Genomic DNA, 15,537 nt, shown 5'->3' on the forward strand with positions numbered 1-15,537 from the left:
TTTTCTTTTTCTTTAATACCTATATATATGTATTTTTATTTTTTGGGAAAAAAGAAACCTTTTTCATCACACCATCCTTTCCAAACTCTTCCGTTTCCCTTATAAAAAATAAAAAGTAAAATTAATCAACATGGGAAACATGATTTTTTATTTACAAATGTGATATTTTAAACTACATTAATGTATGTCTCTAAAAAAAACTACATTAATGTAAGAGGATGGAGTTTGAACTTGAGTGCAATGGAGAGGACGCACTGCCTTAATCAACTGAATTAACCTATATTTACAACGAGAATAACATGATTTGTTAACGACGACTAATTTATAAAAAATTTGTTTAAACACAAGTACACAATAAATTTTTTTAACTAGTAATTTATGAAAATTATTTGCTTTTCTTAGCATGCTTTATATGAGTCATTGAATTATTGGATGATCACTTTTGTGGTGTGTTATAGTATCATGATCAAATAGATCTTCATTTCGTAATTAACCTACAAGTGAGCTTTCAAGGCTGGTTGGCGGGTAGGTATCAGTTTGGGTTCCAAGGATGGTAGAGAGATGAATTATTTTTAATTTTAGTTTTCGTATTTCTCAAGGGCAAAAATAACAGTTCCAAGAAGAAAAAATACAAATCTTTTGAAGTGTCCTCGCAAAATTTATAAAAAGGCTTATTATCACAAAACGTCCCTAAGGTTTGCGAAACTATCATATTGCATCCTTAATGTTTTTTTTTGTCATTCGTGGTCCTCAAAGTTAGCATGCATGATCACAAATGGTCCCTGTCGTTAGGTTCCGTCAAAAACTCCGTTAGTTTGCTGACGTGGCATATATGTATATCACAAAACATCCTTGAGGTTCCCACACCTATCACAAATGGTCCTTACGAAATTTTTAAAATTTTTAAATTTAAAATTCATAAAATTTTTGTTTTCTTTTTAAAATTTTATGAATTATAATTATTTTAAAATATATATTAAATTTTAAATACATGTGACACTATATTATTGTAGATGTGGGCTTCATATATATGCCACATCAACAAACTAATGAAGTTTTAAAAAAATAATTTAAAATTCATAAAATTTAAAAATGAAAAAAAAAACTAAAGGTTTAGGGTTCATAAATGGTCCTCAAGATTAAAATCCTTCTATAAATTGTTTTTTCATTTATAAATAATTTTAAAAAGAAAACCAAAACTTTATGAATTTTAAATTTTTTTAAAAATAAATTCGTAAGGACCATTTGTGATAAGTGTGTAAACCTCAGGGATGTTTTGTGATATATATGTATGCCACGTCAGCAAACTAACAGAGTTTTTGACAGAACCTAACGTTAGGGACCATTTGTGATTGCACATACTAACCTTGAGGACCATAAGTGACACAAAAAAACATTAAGGATGCAATCTGATAATTTCGTAAACCTTAGGGACGTTTTGTGATAATAAGCCTTTATAAAAATTAAAAATTAAAACAATACCTTTTGAAGCGCGCAGATTTCCGTTGGAATCAAACAACTTCTATAAACGTTGAAACACAAAAGCTATTCATATTCGAAATTCAGGACAGAAAATTTAGCAAACAGGAACCGCTGGAAATCACCTTTGAGAAGCTACCACTACTTTGTAAGCAAGCATGCACAGAAATAGAAATGAATGTGGAAGACAAGTATGGGAATGGGAGGGAACAAAACTAACTTCCAAGTCTAAACTTTGAAGATTACAATGAGCATTCCATGAGAAGACACTCAGCAAGATGGAAACGAAACAGGGGGAAAAGAAGATAAACTAAAAGCAAAGAGTAACAGCAGCTCCACTAGGTCTTTCAGTACTTAAATAAGAATAATAATCTTCTTAGTTCACCCGGAACATTACCAGCTTAATCATAATCAAAACTGCCCCAGGATCAAGCAATGCCACCAAAAACCTCTATATATGATTAGCGCTCCGACCCACGGGATGGAACCCTGGATGAGGACCAACTAGATTTTGAGCCACCAAAGGTGGGGGGTCTTCGCTCATCACTGCGCCACCTATCACTTGATGGGGGTGGGCGGTCATCTGGCCTACTTGCCCTACGATCAAGATCTGGAGCAGTCTGTGCAGCGGGTTCAGTTCCCCCTCGCCGAAACCTAGGCACATATTTCCCAGGGGCTGGTGCAGCGGCGGCGGCAGCAGCAGGAGCAGCAACTGCAGGCTCAACTGGACGAGGCTCAGCAGGCCTAGGAAGCTCAGCTGGTCTTGCCAAAAGTGCTTCTTTCCGCAGCCTTTCTTTTTCTTCTAATTCCCTCTCTCTTTGCCTCTGCTTTTCAGCAATCTCATCCAGTTTTGCCCTGTACTCAGCTTCTTCTTTCCTTTTCCTTTCGGCTTCTGCATGGTTCAAAGCAGCGATGGTTGATGAACATCAGAAGACAGCAAGGGTAAGAGCCATTATAAAGGAAAATTATTCAAAAAGCTCGAAAAACTAGTAGAAGAATTGCAGGAATCAGAAATAGCCATAAGCAGGGAGAACAATAATTCACTTCATGTTTTCCAAAGAAATGATAAAATCATCTCAAACGAAATTAATATCGTAATCCACACAGAGAGGATGCTCTAGTGTTCACAAAATGCTGGATAGACTAAATTTTTTGTAAGAACACATACCTTCATGCTTGCGCGCTTCCTCTTCTTCATGCAGCTTTCTTAGCCTTTCCTCTTCAGATCGCACATAGAATATTTTCTTCCTCTTTGCCTCCCTCTCATGTTTCCTGGCCTGAATCATTTGACTGATTTGTTCCTCTCTCTCTGCCGTCCGTCTGTCATATTCTGACTGCCTACGATGCAGCACCCTTTCCTGGAAGCTCATCTACCAAAGAGAAAAAAGAGTCATTGTTTCTCAGCATCTACCATAATTGTGAACGAACACATGTCATGACAACACAAGTGACCAGAAAGAGTTGTATGAACCTATTGTTTGGAAGCTTTGGGATAGAAACATTTATAGTTTGATGATAGTGTTAGTGGTTCTGTGCATACATATGTTATTGCTTTCCCCAGGAATCAGAACATGCACATGTTTTAGGGCAGTGTATACACTCTAGACAGAAATCTGTGTGAAAAATGGAAACAAAAGTGTAATTTGTCCGGTCAGGTAAAACTGCAAACTCACCTTATTCTCCAACATCCGCGCTAGCCTATTCTTCTCCTTCAGATCTCCTTCATGGCGCTGTTGGCTCAGCTCAACTTCCAGCTGCAAAGCACAATAATGAATTACGGCTAGCATACAAGGCAAAGGGAATAAAATCAACACGAACTGTAAGGGGAAAGAATGGGAAATGTAACTGTTATATATACCTGTTGATTACGTTCATGAAGCACCCTCTCTTCCACTAAGCGTTGTTGATAGGCAGCTTCAATCAGCGGAGCAGACTCTTCTCTTTTTGCTCTTTCCAAGTAATCCATTGTTCTAGCAAGTTTTAGCAATTTCTTCTCCATTTCTTGCCTTTCCCTGAGCTGTTCACTCAGGGCCAACTCCATTAGAGATTGCTTAGTCACCTTTTCCTGTATAAATATAAAACTCATTAGATACTGATAAAATGGGGTCTTCCATCAAAACCATACTTAAATAAGACATCTTTCACTCACTCCTTCCAAAAGTGGCTTCTTTCCCTTCTTTCTACTGCGTGCTTCCTGAAGGAGTGCCTGTGCTTCTTCAAGTTCTCTCTCCTCTATTTCCTTTAGTATCCTTTGATTCTTCCTTTGTTCATATTCACTTGCAAGCCTCTTCTGCTCTGCTTCTTCAGTTATTTTCTGTAGTTTGAGCCTCCTAGACTCTTCCTCACGTTCCTAAAAAAGGAAAATTGAAAGCTTAGTCTAAGTTCCATCCATTTCCAGACTATTATCAATGCAACTCAAAGTATATGCAGGCATACCATTTCCAGAAGTTGACGTTCTTGTTCTTCCTTCCTTTTCTCAATGATTGATTTCCTAGCAAGAAGCCTTTTATGTTCCTTATCAACAGTATCTGCTAAAGTAGGCAGAATTTCACCTAGCTTTGATGCTCCCTTTAGAGGAGGGTACATGATAGCCCTTCCCTCATTTAAAGACTCAGCAAGATTAGTCAGGTGATCTCGAAGCCCGTCAGACTCCAGACCCTGAAAAAGTTTGCAAGAGAAGACAGTCAAATTGTGACTCGTACAACATCAAAAATTATAAATGCAGAGAATTCAAGCTCTAACTTACCAAGTTACCAAACAACATAACCCCCTTCATATGGTCAACTTTCATAGCTATAAATTTATGTTTAACAGCATCCACATAAATCTTCTCAACAACAGAAAAGTCATAAAATGGTATCATCGAAGATAAACATTCAATCTTCAGTGTGTGATACACCTGCGAAACCTGAATAGCGTAGAGGGAAGAATCATCAACTCTGTTATCAATTTAAATGAACTAAAAGGTACAACTCTGAATGACTAAGAAACCAAAAAGTCAACACACCTGCTGGAGCAACCTCAGAGTACCAAGCTTTTCAAGGGCTGGAACATATTGAGATAGTTGCACTTCTGGAACAGAAGAAGCTGAAGACAGCTTACCCCCAACTTTTGAGATTTTGGTCAACAATGGTTCCATCTTTACAGCAAGATTTAGAGGTAGAAATTCATGCTCCAGGAGATGGTAAAGATCTTTAACTTCCTGGGTTGCGCAGCTCAACACACCTTTAGAGACCTGAAAACAACACCGAAATAAATAAATAAATTCCTAAGCTGCATAACAACACTTGCACATTTAGAAACATTTCAAACATGTAAAATCCAATTTGATTTATCGTCAGCAAATGCATATCCCTGAATATTACTTTATGATTTGAAAGCCTCAACAGATATAGTAGTACACATTTGCTCAAATAAAAAAGAAGAAAGCATTACTGAGCAATAATAAGTAATAGCACACAAGGAAACAATATCATAGCAAGATTGATACAAAAACTTAAGGGGCATTTTTCATCATCGATCTCAAAAAAAAAAACTCCACCCCAAAATGATTGTCACAGTTTGAAAATCACATATTACAGTAGGATTTCATATAAACTCTAAGGGGTAATGGGAAATAAAAAATTGTATTTCTTTGACCATAAAAAAGACTCATTTTGGGACAAGGTACAAACTGTGGTACACATTATGAAAAGGACAGAGCAGCACTAAGCAAGAAAGGCTAGAAATTAAGCTATTCAAATTTGAAAAGAAAGCCATGCATATACTTCTTCCACTACTCTATTATTAATGTTACCTAACCAGCAAATTGAAAATCTGGTCACAAAGTAAAAGAAAAGTTGTCTATTTAGAAAATTTATAATTGTTAATGTTCATCACAAGCAAAAGGATTAAAGCTCAAGAATAACAGTAAATAACCATAAAACAGACCATGGCAAACTTACCAGTTCAGAGAGAAGAGACGATCTTGAAAGCTGGACACAAAACAGATTGTCAGAATGGAAAACCCATTAAAAAATGGAATCAAAAGAAAAACAATGAATAAAATGACAGTACCACATCTCCTCTGTCAAGCTTGGGTTCAAGATTAAACCCGATAAGATTAGCCATCCTCAAATTGCGCTCTTTCTCATTTTCAAATTCCAAATGTGATGCAGCACGTGTTTGATCATAGGGGGCAACTGAAAGTGCAGCCAGGACAACAGATGATGCTATCAACTGCAAATCCTTCTGGCTTAAGTTCTTGTTAAAGCTTTTTTGAAGTGTAAACAGCTTTAACCATGCATAAGCATGATTAAGGTGGCTAGCTGAAATCCAAAAAATTTCTGTTAGCTTGGCATAGTAAACCACCATCAAGGATGCTTTGGGGGTTTTCTTAACCATGCACATCAATCCATGAATATCTTCAACAGAACGAAATGCTTCCTGCAGATACCATCAGGTAAAACGTAATGTGAGAAATAGACAGAATTCAAAAGCAGATTGACAGATTTTGCAAATTTGTTGACAGAATTCACACATAAAAAATAAAAATAAAAACATCGAAAAAAAAATCAGACACCTGCCACAATTCAAGTTCAGTAGCTATCTTCAGCTGCTCAAATCTTGTATCCAGATACAGCTGCAAGCTCTCAGGTGCAGATAGGTCAGGTCGGTCTCTTTGATCTCTATATTTATTCAGATTCGCTAAATGATTCCTGATGATTTCACATAACCTGCGGAACTCCGTCGTCCGCTTGTATTGCTTGCAGAACTGGAAGGCTCGATGTGCCGTCATCTAAAGATAACAGATTTCAATCAGACACCATAGTTTCTTCTATCAAATAGAATTCTTAAATATTACAATAAAGCAAATTGTAAACTTCTGTTCGACACAAACCACAAAAGTATACCATGATTAAACTCAAATATGGAATATATATGATTATTAATGATGTTGTGGATGGTCATAGCAAAAAAAAAAAAACAATTGGCAGTGTGCTGCTGGGTCCATGAGGTGGAAAACTCAAACAGACATTAATCTTTCTCTAACAGAAGTTAACTAAAACAAAACCCAGGTATACAGCAAAGCTACAAACTATCCTTCCAACTCTAAAGAGAAAGGGTCAAATAAAGGACCCTTTGCAAGACCTAGTAAGTGTTGAACAAAAAAAAAAAAAACAAGAGTTCATCAACTGATTGATTGAAATCCATTATTTCAGTCCTTCAAAGCAAGAACAAGGCTTTTACGCAAATTCACCTAAATCTCAACAAATTACCCAGTACCATAAACGCGCCAAAAACCATGCAAATCCTCTCAAAGGCAGTTAGAAGTAATAGAATCTTAGTGAGTTGTTTTTAATGCTAAGATTACGAAGGAAAGTACTAGAACCTTGGAGAACACTCGATAATCTACAAATGCCTTCTTTAACTACTGAGTGATTTGAAACTGCTAAAGTCTTTATATCTTATGGATGAATACTCTTAAAGAGCAGAATTACTAAAGCAATCAAATTAAAATTTTGTTCTGGACAAGAATTACAATACCGCATAAAGAGCCTCCAACTTTGAGTTATTACGTAAGATCTCCAGCACAGTTCTGTAGGTCTCCCACAGAAACTTGAACCAAGGAGTAACAACTTCACGATCTGATCTATCTTTTCCTTTCTCACCACTGACATAGCTCAGCATCAGATCTTCTGGCCTTTTATCTGCTTCAAGGTCATCGACATCAAGAGCTTCTTCCAGGGCTTGAGCCTGAGTACGAGCCTGCTCAGCTTTCTCAGTCGATAGATGCATGAAATGCTTGATCACCTCTTCCAAGGAAGAGACATTAACTTGTTGACATATTATGCGGTACTGAATCAAACCATCCTTGGCAAATCTACCCTTACGCAAGTCAACGCAAAGCTCTACATATTTGAACATAATCCTTTCCAGTGGTTTTTGCCATGCTCTATATCTCTTTGAGGTGATAAGATCATGAAGCGATTGTAATGCATCTTGCTTTTGCCCAACATTGATCAACTCTGCAGCGACACATTACAATTGTCAATTCAGATTCAGATAAATATGACAATGAAGAAGGAATAAAATTGATACGCAATTAACTTGTTCAATGAATATCCCAACCACTATTGTATAAAGAAACAGAAACATGTTAACAACAAAGGGTTACAGCAACTTCAGAAACTATACAATCAAATGAGTAATAAAAACTTATTAAACTAAACAATCAGACATTCATATTTAGCTAAGAAGCCATAAATCCGCAGTGACTCACCTTCGGCTCGCTTCAATGCATTTTCCGGTTTTGCAAAATTCGACATGTTTGATTCGAAACTTCAACTGCCCCGCACAATGCAACAGTCACCTGAACCACAAAATGTACTTGTTGTCACAATTGAAGTCGGATAACAAAACATCAAAATCCAAACAGCCAACTTAAACCATTAATCAAACAAATACTAAGAAAACATGGCACACATTTAACGATTCATTCTCCCAGGATAAAAACCACCAGCACCTATGCCTCCAAAGAAAATCCAAACAGAAAAAAGACGTAATTTTGCAATCCGGAAACCGATGCAGGGATACACATTAAGCATCTATCATCAAACAATGATTATAAGCTTTAATTCGACAAATCGGACGGATTTCTCGGGAAAAAGTTTAGAACTTTATCTGAATCCGAGATCTGTGAGATACATGGCGTCCAAAATTTCAACAAATTGCATAGAATTCTATTCAATTCAGCGACTCATCGTGGAATTTATATATCGGGAAAAGAGCGAACTTTCATACAGTTTATATTACGGACAGTTGTTATTACGAACAGAAGAAGGTTTCAATTGGAGTAGAAGCTCGGAGATATAGAGAAAGAGATAGAGAGTGAGAAACAGAGAGAGAAGGTACCTGAAGTGGCCGCAATGCTATGCAGAGAGGAAGCGAGAGAGAGAAAGAAAGAGGAGATTGTTTTAGGGTTTTAGGTTTGTTGTCCAATCCGAGAAAGATTGGAGTTACTCGTTCAGTCCGATAGATTGGGCTCTAAATATGGACTAAATGAATGATGTGGCCGACTTTGATCTTGAGGGTTTTGCAGATTCGCGCTCTTATTTTGGGCCGGGCTTTGGTATGGTCCACACAATTTTTACATAGATGAGTTGGGAATGAGATCATCTGCTACTTATATACATATAATTTTCCTGGTCTATGTTGGAAAGGAAAATATTTGCCTCCTTTTCCTAGGAATAGTAACTCATCTTTTCTGTCAATTACAAATATGTGCCTAAATCTGTCCTTTTGTCCTTCTAATAAATTATTTTTTCATGTGTCAAAATGTAATTTATATGAGCCAAGAATGTTTTCATCCAAAGAAAAAGGCAACCAGCATCCTAAAAAAAAAGTCTTTTTAACTGCAACACTATTTACACTATAATAATAGTAAGATGTATAATTTTCTTGGTCACAATATGCGTAAGGAAAACACTAGTCTTCTCCCTCTAGGAGTAGTAATTGTAATTCCTACTTTCATGTCAATTCTAGTTGGACATGTACACATAAGCGTTTCCTTTTGTATTTCTGATTGCATGCGTGTCAAAATGTAACTTGAATAAACCAGGAATGTCTCCATGGAGAGAAAGAAACCACCCATACCCTAAAATCTGTATTAACACAAAAAGAAAGTGTCTTTTAAACCGCAACACGACTTGCACTAAATTTTTATTTTTATTGATCAGGTTTGCTATTGTCCTAAAGAATAGTTAGAGGCTAGTAACAAAAATACAAGATCAAACACAATTTCAACATAATTCCATCCTAATTATTGGTACATTTTATATCATCACACTAAACTTATATCTGCAATTCTCTAGCACTGGTTGCTTCTGTTTAAGGGGAACTATGGTACCCACACACACACAACAACTTGCAAACAATCCGGGTCTCCGCCCCAAACTGCAACATACTCGTGGAAGACTGAGTCTTTGTAGTCGTCCATGCTGCAAACCGGAACATACTCTTGGGTTTCTATATTGAGGTCGAACGTGAACAGGCGGCCTTCCTGGGAAACCATAAGAAGCAGCTCATCATGGCTGCTGCCTCTCCAACATCGCGACAGTGTCGGGACATCTTCCAACGCTGTAAAGGCAAATAGCTTCGTCCAACCGCCGCCGTCATCCATCAACCATAATCCCATCGATCCATCATGAATGGATGCATAAAGAGCAACGGATTCGTCCCACACAACAAGCTGACTATCTGGAGTATAGCCCGAGTCATATATGATGTCGGGAAACAATATAGGAACTCCTTCAGTTGCTCATTTCCCGCCCAATAACAAAATCCCTTGTAGTACAACATCTGTAAACAACCAGGCAAAATGTAGGTGGTTTCGGTTTCTAAAGTGTCCGTGTTGATTTCTCTCCAAGAATCGGTAGATAGAATGTAGAGTTATATTGTGGGAGGATTGCAAAGGAGGTGTTCATCATTGCCGTCGTTGTCGTCGCCCACACCGTTTTCAGTAATGTTAACAACTTTGAAATCCCTGGTTTTCGGGTTGCTTCCGAATCCCAAAGCACCAACGCCTGGGTCAGGGGAAGCACACTTTTTGATTCCCTGGTTGCCGGGTTGCATAAAACCATGTTGTTGTCGGAATCGGCTAGACAAACAAATGATCCCGTCAGCATGCCCATGAAGGGTCACAGATTTAAAATCCTCAAACCCAAAACATTGTTCCCTAGCTATGTCTTCGGCGACAAACCTATGAATCTTGTTTTGCTCATTCTCATCAGCAGCATCTTCGCCAGCATTGCCGTAGCTGTTACTAACCAATGTGAGGAGAGTTTCCCTGTCGTCGGTTTCGGTGTTCTTGAGGACCGAGCGCTTGAAAAAAAGACTGCTGGAGGTACGCGTGGAATTGGAGAGGTGTGTGGTTATGGAATGGTGGTTGTTGATCACGTTTTACCAGGATTTATGGACGCATTTGAATCGAACCAGAGATTTTGGCGGCAGTCTTGAGGGAATATTCAATGCCGTATCTTCTGGCAGATTGCAAAGCTCTGTCATTTCTGCTTCAATGGTCCTTTCTCTGTTTTTCTTCTGTTTCTTTTGTATTTATTTGTATCTACAGATCAAATTAGACAACACACAGAGGCAAACATTTTCATAAGAAAATGCTCTAAAGTTTCGAACTTTAGGTGAACCCAAAGATCAATGATGCAAAAAGGCGTACAGATTTGATGGGTTGTGCAATGCAATATGGATTTCAGCTATTCATATCAGAGAGAGAGAGAGGAAAAAAAGAGAAAGTAGCTGAAGGCAGAAGTGGTCGCAATGTGATTGATGGACGAGAGGGAGGGAGATCCGGGAGCGAGAGAGACGGTTTTCAGGTTTGTACTGTCCAATATGAGACTCAAGATTGTTTTCCAAATAAAAATGCCACTTCTTTTTTTGCCCCCTAGAATTTAAAGACACAGCTCCACGGCTCCACCCACCCACGTCTGCCAACTCTTCCCCCCACTTCTCCAATCAACTTTCTCTATTTTCTCGGAGGCTACCAACAAATTTATATAATATTGCAATGACCACTTCGATTTGCAGATAGAAAGTTGGAAGGAAAACTCAAACTGTAGTTGTTAATATTGCAATGGACCGCAGAAATATACCACAACGCCCTCCGCTGTCATATTTTATTAGGATCACTACTCGTCAGCCAAAGATAAGGATTAAGGTCCCCAAATTGCTAGCCAAGACCATGCAAAAACGATTTGACTATGGGTGCCGCAAGAACATCGATGGAGGATATAATAAGCAGCATTGCACGAAGGAGAAGGATAAACTCAGGAACAAACCCAGAAAGCTTCTGCCGAGGAAAATCAGTTCCCTCTTCACCTATGCATTTGGCAACATGAAGATCAAATCACCAGAGAAAAAGTCTTCTTCCAATGGCAGAAGTTTCATGAAAAGCAAAACCAAGTGCAACAGCAGAGCCAATGATGATGATACTAACCTATGTGCACCTTTTTGTTATATCAAAGGTGATAATGCTGAACGAGTTGATATTGGTGTTGCTCATGCTACTTTCAGGGTGATTTGGGAGCAAGAAAGTTCAGGTAACTTGAATTTGGTTCCATCAAAATTCATGCCAACTAATCGCTGGAAGTCGAGAATGGCAAGGTCCCTAACAAAAATGGTAAGTAGGGAGATCGATGGGGAAGATAATTCAAAGGAAGAAGATAGCAAAGCTATGGAAGAAAGAGGTGCCCAGGAGTTATGCAAGAAAAGAATTCTAATGGGAAGCAAGTGCAGACCACTGAGTTTATCTGGCACCCTTCAGTATGATGAAAATGGCATTTTGATAACTGAGATCATGCCATGATATGGGTATTTGTTCCCTTCATGATTCTGTTTTCTTTTCAATTTACTCATGTTAATTTTTATTTTTTTTTATGTTCAAGACTCGTGTTCTTGTTAGATGTAAAGATTTTGCATGTTTCTTCTTATAAAAGTATTTAGCTCTTGTTATATTGTTAATGCTTTCACAAATGCACGGCATTTGTTTTGGTCCATACCAATGCTGTACACAAAACCAAGAGTTACAGTTTATCCTGAAAAATGACTGCCTGAACAGTCAGTAAAAATGATCTTTATATGAACTCAAGCAATGGATGTACAGGAGATACTGAAAGCACTAGCTGTAAAAGGTTCAGAAATCCAAAGACGGTTGAAATACATTCACATTAACATGAACTAGTCAACCAACATTATCACATCTTCAGAGGTTTCAATCCGAGAGATGCACGGAGCCTGTTCGCTTCAGCAATCTCTGGATCTGGATGGTCTGTCCCATCAGTCTCCTTCTCCTTCTTTTCTTTCTTCTTCTTTGACTCCTCACAAGTGCCATGCTCATCATGCCCATCCTGTCTCCTGGGACTCATGCTGCTGCAGCCATGTCTTTTGCGATTATCCCGACCCTCATGATCCCTACTCCGACTTCTGCTCCTTGAATAGCTCCTCCTCTTGCCACAATCCCTCTTTTGCCTATCCCGCTCCCTATCGTGACCATGATCCTTTTCATCTCTTAGTCGATAACAGTCACGATCCCTATCTCTTTCTCATCCATGTCCGCGTTCCCTGTCATAGTCTCTATCCCTATCATAGTCTCTGTCATAATCGTGGTCACTGTTTTATGGGAGTAAATAAGGAAACAGAAATGGCAGTGTTAGCTTCAAGATGACAGTTTCAATCCTTTGTTTAACAACAAACAGTAACTATATGGTAGAATTCGACATTTACAAATGAAATCAACCACAGGGCTTCCCAGAAAAAGAACCAATGGCATTCAATTAACCAACTTTGCGGAATTAACTCCAAATGCAAAATAAGAAAAGACACAACTGATCAGGGAACCATATTTACACTGCAGGAAATATGTATGATCCATCATACTTCTCACTGCACACTGTCAGTGCAGAGCAACCTGGAGAATCAGGGATATCACTATAGGAAGCCATTATATAACACCTATGGCTTAAATTCAATGGTAGAAACTTCAATGACATATGAATGTACTAGTCTGAATTTGAATAGTCAGACAACAGCTTCCACTTTAAAAGTCATTATTTTTATGACGTAAAAGTCTAATAAATTTCCCACAACAGCTACAAGACTGGTTCATCCAAAGACAGGCAGAACCCAAATGAAAATCAGTTGAGATAACTTGAATGGATTTCATGTTGACCCGGACACTCATTTATAAAAGGAAAAAAAATCAGTTTAGACTTGCTTTATTTTCTTTTCTTTTGCCTCTCATTCTATTACTCCATGCTCTCAGCTTGATTTTCAACAAAATTTTACGTCCCCCGCACCCCAAAAAAAAAATAAAAAAGAGAGAAGAGAACATTCAGTTTAGTTCAGAAATCACCTGAAGATCCAAAATATCTCCACTCACACACAATAACACAAAGAATAAGAACCCAAGCAATCTAACTCCCAGAGCTATTAACCAAGCCTTCATCCCAACCGACCAACACACACACACACACAGAGAATCCAGTTATTTGTCAGAATTAATATATGGTAAACATAAAAAATTTGTATAAAAGAAAATTGTTCATTCTCGGTCAATTATCATGATTCAAGGAGTCTGTACTGTACCTTACTATGTTAAAAAAATATACAAAAATATTACAAAGAAACATCAGTCAGTGACCAACATAAACATTACTTCCATGTCTAAAAAACAAATCACATGCTACAAACAGAGAAACGAACCTGTATGTGTGACTGTCGCGTCTTCTACCCCTGTCCCTTTCCCTTATGGGGCTTCGGCCACGATAATAATCCCTACCATGGACTTCATCATCCACTCCATCAAGTTGATCGTTCTCCTCTTTCTCTTCCTCCTCCTCAAAGTCCTCCTCCAACGCACTTTTCCTGAGTTCCAATGAACCAGTTGCTTCCAGAGTCCATCTGTATGAATATAGAAAGAAATTACATACATAAATCTAAAATTGTAGAAGTTAAATTGGACCCTCATGGAAACCTAGAACAGGGGAGAGATACAAGGGGCCAAGATGCATTCCAAACGTAAAGAAGGGGGAGGATATTCAACTATGTCTATAGTAAAAACAAAAAACAAAAGTCACCATGATAAAATCAACTAGGAAATGTTTATTCCAATAAACAACCACCTTTTCTTAATTCTTGGCATCGCAATGTCACATGAGTAATCTTTTGTCAGAAGTTCATCAATAACCTCATCCACATGCGTCAAGGCATAATCTGATACAATTAGAGCAAGAGATTATTAGCATTCCCATTAAAATCCAATACTAAGTATGTAATCAATGCAAATGTCAGAGATGATCATATAACTTACTCCCATCAGCCAATTTTCTCCTCAACTTCCGATAGTCATTGTACAGAGGCTCTAGGTACTGGTACACATCAGTATCCGTGCCTGTAAGACGCAAATAAAATGCACCAAGTATCCGGACATATCTGAAACCCAAATAATAAATGTTAATTTTTGGATATACGAAAATGCTCCATGTCCACATTAAATAGAAAAAATAAATAAATTAAGCGTTAAGAATCATAAAGCTACTTCAACCAGAACATAACAAAAACAATCTCCACCCGACCAAACCAACTTCCACTATTATCCCAACCCTTTCTGTTTCGACCTTCCTGAACAAAAATTCACAAACAGAAATCACCAATTTCCTCTTCATATCATATAAACAACAAGACCCTATTATTTCCCGTATCCTTCCATTACCTCCACCTAACACAACAAAGAATATCAAGAGATATCTCCTACATTTTTTACATAAAGCAAAACAATACTATTCCTTTCATACTACCATATATCCAAACCACCCAAAATATCTCATTCCGCATCTAAAAGAATTCAACATCTAAAACACACTTTTCGGATTCGGGTTTCTCAGCAAAAACCACAAAACTCCACAAATTCCCCTTCCTTTCCCTTCAACACTAATTCTCCCAGCTACCGGGAGCATGCACATTGTCAAATCACATAAGCACTTCCAAAACCAATTCCAGTTACTATCAAAAGCAATTAATTAACTGGACAGTAAAACTCACTTGTAGTCGTCGTTTTTTATGAACTCAATAACGATCTCCTTCTCCGGCTGGATCTGAAGCATCTTCATCACGAGGCACATGAAAGGCGTGGGCTTACGGTTACCTCCGAAGGTCCCACCGATGTGGTCGAGCTCCATGGCTTTGTCCACTAGGGTTTCGGCCGTCAACCCGAAGCACTGCTCATTCCAGGTACGTGTTCTGGTATATCTTCGACCGTACGATCTTCTCCACTAGGTTCTGCGGGTTCATCCCCCTTATGCTCTTTGCGGACGGGTCTGTACGGTTCGCCATAACCGGAAGACGAGAGAAATTGAAATGGAAAGTGGACGAAGCGTGAGAGGGGCAAATAAACCCTAACCCTAAAATCAGAGTGTGAGATAGAGATAAATAGAGACATTGAATATAGTCTGAGGAGTTGGACGGTGCGTTTTGGATTGAAAAGGAATTATTCCCGCCATGTCTAAAACG

At 38.1% G+C, this 15,537-nt stretch overlaps 1 protein-coding gene and 2 pseudogenes across 1 annotated transcript; all 3 read right to left on the reverse strand.

The window, feature by feature from the left end:
- Positions 1–1,650: 1,650 nt before the first annotated feature.
- On the reverse strand, positions 1,651–8,499 carry LOC117630821 (eukaryotic translation initiation factor 3 subunit A). Its single transcript, XM_034363610.1, has 14 exons — positions 8,374–8,499; positions 7,742–7,831; positions 7,006–7,487; positions 6,041–6,256; positions 5,536–5,904; positions 5,424–5,453; positions 4,487–4,714; positions 4,226–4,387; positions 3,916–4,137; positions 3,629–3,829; positions 3,338–3,544; positions 3,153–3,233; positions 2,648–2,849; positions 1,651–2,371 (listed from the first exon to the last, which is right to left on the reverse strand). The coding sequence occupies exons 2-14, from the start codon at positions 7,785–7,787 to the stop codon at positions 1,941–1,943; spliced, it is 2,877 nt and encodes a 958-aa protein (XP_034219501.1). The 5' UTR covers positions 7,788–7,831; positions 8,374–8,499; the 3' UTR covers positions 1,651–1,940.
- Positions 8,500–9,384: 885 nt separating this feature from the next.
- Positions 9,385–10,689, reverse strand: LOC117632493 (annotated as a pseudogene).
- Positions 10,690–12,059: 1,370 nt separating this feature from the next.
- Positions 12,060–15,438, reverse strand: LOC117633111 (annotated as a pseudogene).
- Between the last annotated feature and the right edge of the window lie 99 nt (positions 15,439–15,537).

The sequence above is a fragment of the Prunus dulcis genome, chromosome 6 (assembly GCF_902201215.1).
Source record: "Prunus dulcis chromosome 6, ALMONDv2, whole genome shotgun sequence".
Classification (NCBI taxonomy): domain Eukaryota; kingdom Viridiplantae; phylum Streptophyta; class Magnoliopsida; order Rosales; family Rosaceae; genus Prunus; species Prunus dulcis.

Coding starts and splice junctions, on each gene's coding strand:
- LOC117630821 (XM_034363610.1), bottom strand. CDS start 7,787: ATGTCGAATTTTGCAAAACCGGAAAATGCATTGAAGCGAGCCGAAG. Junction 6,257..7,005: donor AGTTGGAGGCTCTTTATGCG/GTATTGTAATTC, acceptor TGTTATCTTTAG/ATGACGGCACATCGAGCCTT. Junction 4,388..4,486: donor CTCTGAGGTTGCTCCAGCAG/GTGTGTTGACTT, acceptor TACGCTATTCAG/GTTTCGCAGGTGTATCACAC.